Source organism: Elgaria multicarinata, chromosome 6 (genome assembly GCF_023053635.1).
Source record: "Elgaria multicarinata webbii isolate HBS135686 ecotype San Diego chromosome 6, rElgMul1.1.pri, whole genome shotgun sequence".
Taxonomy (NCBI): domain Eukaryota; kingdom Metazoa; phylum Chordata; class Lepidosauria; order Squamata; family Anguidae; genus Elgaria; species Elgaria multicarinata.
The window spans coordinates 111,044,256-111,052,359 of record NC_086176.1 but is presented as its reverse complement, the minus strand read 5'-3'; the positions used below and the strand labels follow the sequence as shown (position 1 = coordinate 111,052,359).

At 50.2% G+C, this 8,104-nt stretch overlaps 1 protein-coding gene across 1 annotated transcript; it reads left to right on the top strand.

Moving 5' to 3' along the window:
• Positions 1–335: 335 nt before the first annotated feature.
• SIGLEC15 (sialic acid binding Ig like lectin 15) lies at positions 336–7,842 on the top strand. Its single transcript, XM_063128709.1, has 5 exons — positions 336–490; positions 1,767–2,150; positions 3,959–4,318; positions 5,421–5,451; positions 7,559–7,842. The coding sequence occupies exons 1-5, from the start codon at positions 439–441 to the stop codon at positions 7,632–7,634; spliced, it is 903 nt and encodes a 300-aa protein (XP_062984779.1). The 5' UTR covers positions 336–438; the 3' UTR covers positions 7,635–7,842.
• Positions 7,843–8,104: the final 262 nt, after the last annotated feature.

The window sequence follows — 8,104 nt, the reverse complement described above, 5'->3', positions numbered from 1 at the left end:
AGCCGATGCAAGCGGTCCAGAATCGGTGTTATATGCTCAAACCTCCCTGTTCCAGCTATCAATCTGATTCTATCAATAGATTCCACTTGGGACCACTGAATTAAAGCAACCAGGTACTGATCCGTGTGTTAAGCAAGTAATGTAGATGAGTGGGAAGGTTAAATCTAAGTCGTTTCACTGCTTGGCCTCACCCTGATTCAAAAAAGAAGAACCAGATGCCTTCTTCCTTCTTTGGCTTTTCCACTCATCACGGCTTGGTGAATAAAAAGGCCGGTCATTTGACCATGCAAATGAACTCAGCTCTTCCAGGCTAAGGGAAAGCCCAGCTCCTTCCATTCTACACAGGGGAAATGCTACTTCAGCATTTCGCCCTACAGCGAACAAAGCGTGGATCCGATCAAATTAGGAAACCAGCCTCACGAAGGAGCAGCCCAGAAGATGCAAGGTGCCGGCTTCTTTGTCACATGTCTGCTTTGCATCTTTAAGAAAGGTGAGTTGGGCATTGACAGCCTCCCACCGTTCATGCTTGCGCTGTTCTCGGAACGGCCCAAATGCCAGCAGAATCAAAAGGAGAGGAAAATCATTGCTGTCGGTATTAATCTAAAGCTCACCGAAGCCAACTGGTTCATTCTGCCTTTGGCTTGGAGTTGCCTGATGATCTTCGAGCCCCTTTGAATCACCCTTCCCTGACCTGTTGACCTCCAGCTGTGTCGGCCATGCTGGCTGGGGTTGATGGGAGTTGCAGTCCAACACCCCTGGAGGGCACCACGTTAGGGAAGGCTGCTTTGAGCAGCATTATACTTTAGGCCACTGTCCAAAGACCGTGGACTAAACTTGGGCTGTGCGGAAGCAGCCTCTCAAAATTCTCCACCCTATTTGTGGGCAGAGAAATGGGGGGGGGGACAATTTCACCAAATACCTCCAGGGGGAGGAGAAATTCTACAACAACTCCTCACAGGTGGGCATCCCCATTGGCAAGGGTTGTAGAAAACTTTCTTTCTTTCTTTTCCTAAGAGTTTTTGGGAGGCTTTTTGCATGGCCTCTACAAGTGGCATCAGCACAAACGGTGTTGACAGCCTGGCCCCCATCTTGCATCCTCCACAATGCCCCATGTCCCTAGCATCACTCCAGGGCATTCAGGGGGAGGGAATGTAGCCACCCAAAAAAATAATGGTGGGGAAAAAACTCTGAAAGGTGTCCTTTTATTTCTAGAAGGTAAGAAAAGAAAAAAATCTGAAAGGTTTCTTTTCCCCATGAAAGAGGCTTCCATTTTTCTGCCTCATTCTCAGGGCATTTTATATATTTATTTTGAATGTTTGTTGGTGGTGGTTTTGACCCAAACTAATCACTGTGTGGTGGCTGAGGGTACTGTCTGTATGTTTCTTTCTATTGTACATCTCACCACTGCTCTGCAGTCTCCCAGGCTGCTGCACGTCCTGATCATAAAAGGCCCCATGGGAGGAAGACATTCATGATGTCTTCCCTTGGGTGGGAAGTGTGGGAAGCCAAGGAGGCTACAGGCTGTCAGAGAGATGACTGTACAGTGAAAGACAGGACACTCACACACACTCCTCAGCCCTCTCATAAGTAAGGTAAGCACAAGATCCCTACACCAAAGCCATGAGAATTTCTCCGAAATTTCTTCTCCTTTGAATTTCCTTTCAAAAGCAATTTCTTTTTCATCCAATGGAATGAGGACAGTCAGGATTCTCATGGGAGAGATTTTCAGCACAGCACTAGCCTAAACGCAGTTGCGTTCCTTCTAGGCATGCCTTCGAAAGGCTGGTCCATGCATGTGCCGTCGGAGGTGACGGGTGAAATTGGCAAGACCGTCACCTTGCCCTGTACTTTCACGCACCCCCACAACACGTACGCCAAGACCCTGACTGCCATCTGGCGGGTGAAGGAGCCTTACAACGGGACGGTTGTTTTCAAGTGCATCACTCACAGCTCAAGCGACCTCTGCAAAACCACGGTGGGCTTGAGGGACAGGTACAAGCTCTTGGGAAAGCCGAGGCAGAACGACCTCTCGCTCCAAATTGACAACCTGACCTGGAACGACAGCAACAGATACTTCTGCCGAGTGGAGTTCTCCGGGGACTTTCACGACAAGTACGAGAGCCGAATGGGGATCCGGATCCGGCTCATAGGTGAGAGGAATTTAGACCCAGCGAGCAGGGATATTTATTTTGTATGGAGGCAGAGCTGGAAACGGAGGGCCGGCGTCCGGGGTCGGCGTCAATGGGCACCAGCCAAGGGTCACCCAGCAGTGAGGGGCCCGTGGCCAAGCCTCAGAGTCCCTCAGCTCTACTCCAGTTCCTCCTTGCTGCCTCTGCCATTTCATCTGCCGTCCCCGAGTGGGTGAGCAGTGATGGGAGCAAGAAAAAGGTCCGTTCGTCTCCACGGACCTTTCCCTCTCCTTCCAGGCATTGCTGCGGATTGAGCTCAGAGGGCGTTGGATGGGCAGAGGGGCGAGAAGGTGAGCCCAGCCCTGTAGCCAGCCTTCCTTGTTAGGAGGGGCAGCTACATTTGGGGAGGGATTTTTGAAGGGGAGGGACATAGCACCATCCATCCACCCCACTCACTGGTGGAAAGCCTTCTTCAGGCAGAAATGAGATTGAATCTGTTGAATTGTCTCACCCCTTTTGGTGAGTTCCCCAGGGATACCAGACTCAAGAACTAGGGCTGTGCACTGCTTCAGCTCCAAATCCAACTTCCCAGCCAAAGCGGGCTGATTTGGCCCGAATCAGCCTGTAATCAAAGCAGGTCAGCATTTTTAAATGACAACTCCCTTGATAGATGCCCGAATGGCTGCATGCACTCATGGTGGGACTAGGTAAGGGGCAGGGATCATGGGGCTCAGCCCCCACTAAGCAGATGCCCCCACTCATTCCCCCTACCCCTTCTGTGTGAGCCCCTTGCTCCTTAACTGGACCTGCTGTGAGCCCCCAGCCATACAAGCCTCTTCAAGGGAGACACCATTTTAAAAATGGCAAGTCCCTTGAACAGGCCTGGATGGCCGTGGGTGTTCGTGGCGGGTCAGGCAAGGAGCAGCAAGCTTGCATTGAGTAAGCATATGGAAAGGAGGACAGGACTCTTGCAGCTTTAACAGGTGTGATGAAGAGGGCATTTCACCCAGGGCCGGCGCTTCCATAGAGGCCAGTTAGGCGGCCGCCTAGAGCGCTAAGGTAAGCGCCCCCGGGAGTCGCCCTCCCAGCCTTCCGCCCTGCTCCCCAGCGTCCCTGGCTTGGCTTCAGCTGGGCGCCCGCCCAGCAGCCGAAGCCAACCCGGGACACTGGGGGGCGGGGACGGGCGGCTCCACATTCTGACATCCGGCGCGCGCCGGACGTCAGAACATGGAGCCGTCTAATTGCCTCCCACAACTTCCCGGCTTGTCTTCAGCTGGGGGGTCCCAGCAAAACCCAAGCTGGGACGCGGGGCGGGGGGAAGGAACGGCTCCATGTTCTGACTTCCAGCGCGTGCCGAAAGTCAGAACGTGGAGCTGTCTGACTGCCCTCCCCCAGCTTCCCGGCTTGGTTTTGGCTGGGGGCTCCCAGCCAAAGACAAGCCGGGACGCGGGGGGGGTGGCGAACGGATGGACGGAATTGGAGCTGCCTGCCCACCCCACCGCAGTGTCCCACCAAGCCAGGAGGACTTCAGGCGAGGGACAGGTAACCTGTCTCCGCCTACCTGGGGTGGGGATACGGTGTGTGGGAGGGTGAAAGCAGCTCACCTTGCCTAGGGCGCAAAAAAGCCTGGCACCGGCCCTGATTTCACCAGGTGCTGCATGCATACAAATGACACCTGCTGAAATTCCCTATTCTGTACAACTGTGAAAGATTCAGGAGCCCTGTCCTCCTTTCCATATGGTCACCCTACTTCCTGACATCTGGCCACCCTCTCCTCAGCCCGTCTTTGCTTTGTTGTCACTACTGATGATACTTTGGGGCGTCTGCAGCTGCTCCCCGGATTGTGAACATCTCTGTCCAGAGCGGCCAGGATCACGCCGTCCACGCAAAGTGCACAGCGGAAGGGGAACCGCTCCCCACCCTGACGTGGACCGGCCCTCTCTCCGGCAACATGGCCTCGGTCTCAAGTCTGACCCACCAGACAACCAAGGAGCTTCTGCACCTGAACCAAGACGGAAAATACACCTGCACGGCCGTGAACAGCCTCGGAAGAGCAGAAGGGGCCGTGTACTTCTACAAATTCAAAGCTGGGAGCGGCTCCTGGGTCCTGATCCTCTTGTTCGTAGCCTTGGGGATTAAACTGTTGGCTTTGGTGGTGATCCTAGGGTTCGGTACTTTCCGGAAGGGAGGTAAGGACCATTCATTCAGAAATCGGTGGGCTCGAAAATCAATCCAGAAAAGGGCAACTAAAATGATCCAGGGGCTGGAGCATCTCCCCTATGAGGGAAGGTTACAACAGCTGGGATTGTTTGGCTTGGGGAAAAGGAGGCTAAGGGGAGACATGATAGAGGTGTGCAAAAGTATGCACGGTGTGGAGAATGTGGACAGGGAGACATTTTTCTCCCTCTCCCATAATGCTAGAACCCAGTGGGGTCATCCCATGAAGCTGATTGGTGGGAGATTCAGGACAAATAAAAAGAAGCATTCACTACCACAAGATGTAGTGATGGCTACCAATTTGGGTGGCTTTAAAAGGGGGTTGAATAAATTCCTGGAGGAGAAGGCTAGCAATGGCTAACTAATCCTGATGAGTTATTTGCTTCCTCCAGTATCAGAGGCAGTAAGCCTGCATAAACTGGATGCTGGGGAACATGGGTGGGAGGGTGCTGTTGCACCTGTGTCCTGCTTGTGGGTCTCTGGCCGACGGCTGGTTGGCCACTGTGTGAACAGAGTGCTGGACTAGATGGACCCTTGGTCTGATCCAGCAGGGCTCTTCTGGTGTTCTTATGAAATCTGGGAGATCTAAGTCCTCACTCATGACAATGTCTCAACCTCAGTTCCCAAGGGGGGGAAATAAGCACTTTGTTTAAGTTACATGGTCCTACCCCCTGGGATCCCAGTTCAATTGTCTGGGTTCACCAGATGGGGCCTCCTCTTGACTCTAGCCCTGTTTCTATCCAACCAGGAATTGTTTGGCTGTTTCTCAGCTATTGTGGAGTTTCCCCCCCCCCCCCATTCTAAAAGGTTCATCTCCTCCGATCACCGGGATGCTTTATTGTGGATTCCTGCATTGAGCAGGGGGTTGGACTCGATGGCCTTGTAGGCCCCTTCCAACTCTGCTATTCTATGATTCTAGGGTCTGATGTCCCTTTTGCCTGCTTCTAACTCCCTCACTTCACCCAGGGGCCTTGTTGTCAACCCTCAGGGATTGTGGGGGGAGGGACTCCATTAAGCAACGGTGCACTGAGAAAACTTATGCTTCTTTTTTCTTTCTGGTCCCTTGCATTACAGATAGCTTAATGGCCCAAAGTAGCCGATCACGGTAAGAAACTCTTGCATCTCAGCTTGCGAATTAAAAATAAGTACTTTTCTAGCTTTTGCGGATGTATGTACAGTCTTCCAATTGTGTCAGCAGTTACTGGTGTCGGAAGCAAGTACAAGGTGTGTGTGTGGGGGGGGGTTGCTAGAATTTACAGCAGATAAAATTGGTGCTTCAGCACCAACACGCTTGCATCCCTGATAAGCTAGTTTTCCACATCCAGGCTTTTTTGAAAAAATAAATAAATAAATAAACGAGGGGGCACTGCAGCACGCAAGCAACCTTCCAGCCTTCGCTTCGTGCTGGATGCCATGCAAAACTGTACAACGTGCTAAGCAACTCTGCATCTGGGGATCATGTCAAAGTCATAAGTGCAATGTTAGTCACTGACCCACGCAGGCTAAAAATAAATAAATGCATTTGTCATTTTTTCATTCCACCCTGAGCTCTTTGCATAAAAGGACTGGTATCAATCAAATACATACTCACATTTGTAAATAATAGTTTTATTATGTCAACATCCCTTTGCACTAAGATGTGGGGTGGGTGGGGGTCGTGTGCATGGTGTGTGTATGTGTGTGCGTGCACACGCGCACATGCAAGGTCCCTATCCAATAGCAGATGCGGCCCTCAGAGCCAAAAAGGATGTGCACCCCTGTTTTAAGTGAAGATTGAGGTCTGATAAATGAAGAAATTGCACTTATTCCTTCCTTGGCAAAAGACAGCACTGTAAATATCAGAATATTAATGTTTTTAATGTAATTTTTAATGGTGGTTTTTTTCATTCTGTTTTATTCTTTCATTCTATTTGTTCACCGCTCTGGAATCTTTGGAAAGGGAGCAGTGTATGAATACTGCAAATAAAAATAAATAAATAAATAAATAAATAAGAGAACTGTCGAATCAGACCCAAGTCATAGAACCATAGAATAGTAGAATTGGAAGGGGCCTACAAGGCCATCGAGTCCAACCCCCTGCTCAATGCAGGAATCTACCTTAACACATCCCTGACAGACAGCTGTCCAGCTGCCTCTTGAAGGCCTCTAGTGTGGGAGAGGCCACCACCACTAGGTCATTGGTTCCATTGTCGTACTGCCCTAACAGTCAGGAAGTTTTTCCTGATGTCCAGCCGGAATCTGGCTTCTTGGAACTTGAGCCCATTATTCTGTGCCCTGCATTCTGGCCCTCCTCTTTCAAGTATTTGAAGAGTGCTCTCATGTCTCCCCTCAGTCTTCTCTTCTCCAGGCTAAATATGCCCAGTTCTTTCAGGCTCTCCTCATAGGGCTTTGTTTCCAGACCCCTGATCATCCTTGTTGCCTTCCTCTGAACACGCTCCAGCTTGTCTGCATCCTTCTTGAGTGGGGTGCCCAGAACTGGATTCAATACTCAAAGATGAGGCCTAACCAGTGCTGAATAGAGGGGAACCAGTACCTCATGCGATTTGGAAGCTTCCAAATCCTACTCCAAGTCCAGCGTTCTATTCACAAAGGCCAACCAACTCCAACAAATCTCTTCTGCTTTCTGAACCATCCGTAGCTCCACTACCTTTTGCATTTTTCTCCCCAGCCTCAAAGTGTAGAATTCAGGTAGCGAAGCAGACTCTGGGATTTTTTGCAATGGGACGTTGCCACTTTCCCCAGCCTCCCCCATTCAAATAGTTGTGTTTAGCTATGTCTCTCAAGGCACCTCCTTAGTAGAGGACAAAAATTACTGCCAATCTTATTTAACAAAAGGCAGGATGAGGAATCAATTTGTGGTGGTGTTGTGGGGGAAGGTTGTCTGGTAGTGAAGTATCCATCATAGCAGGCAATTTTCCATTTCCTAAAAAGCAACCGCAGTGTCTTGGGAAGTCCTGCAGTGTTGTTAGCCATACCCAGTTCTTCAGAGAGCAGAAGGTTCAGCCCAAGTGATGTGTCTGGCTTGGGAGCAGATGAGTCAGCATTCCGTTGGAAGGGCTCAGAACGTTCCAAGCAGAAACTGCTGAGATCTCTCAGATTCAAGAAAAGCGTGACTCAACGGTGCCCTGACATTTTCACCAGCCTTCTTTCCACCACGACTAAGTTCTGTTCCCCATGACTGCCGCTAAAGATGTTGATGCTTTCCTCGGCAGGCAGCAAACGCAAGAATCGCCATACGAAAACTTCACTTGCAGGATCAACTCCGTAAGTCAAAGGCTGCCCGAGTGAATCTAAAGGAGCCCGTGCGTTTTCAAGATCCAAGACTACGCAGCTCTCTCCGTTTCTATGGAATGAAGTTGAGGTCTTGCACAAAGCACACCTGTCACGAATGTTTTGATAGAAAGTAACTGAAGTGGACACAGAGTTTCAGTTATTGGGCGATATAGAAATGAAATGAAATGAAATAAATAAATAATACAATCCAGTAATAACTTCTCTTGGGTATGACATGAAATGAACCTGCCCAATAGCTAAGATCCCCAAAGGCTCTTCTCTGGGTACCGCCTCCCACAATGGTATGACAGGTGGCTACCTGGGGCAGAGCCTTTGCTGTGGTGGCCCCGTGTCTGTAAAACGCCCTTCTAGGAGAGCCGACTGGCATCTTCACTATATACGTTTAGATGCCAAGTTAAGACCTTTCTCTTCCAGAAGACATTTCAGCTTTAATCTGTTAACTTTACAACTAACATATTTTAATG

What these genes read in the sequence shown, in the direction of transcription:
- SIGLEC15 (XM_063128709.1), top strand. Translation starts at nt 439, where the DNA reads ATGCAAGGTGCCGGCTTCTTTGTCACATGTCTGCTTTGCATCTTTAAG. An exon ending in GCTTTGCATCTTTAAGAAAG is followed by an intron (nt 491 to 1,766) that starts GTGAGTTGGGCA and finishes CGTTCCTTCTAG; the next exon opens with GCATGCCTTCGAAAGGCTGG. An exon ending in GATCCGGATCCGGCTCATAG is followed by an intron (nt 2,151 to 3,958) that starts GTGAGAGGAATT and finishes GGGCGTCTGCAG; the next exon opens with CTGCTCCCCGGATTGTGAAC.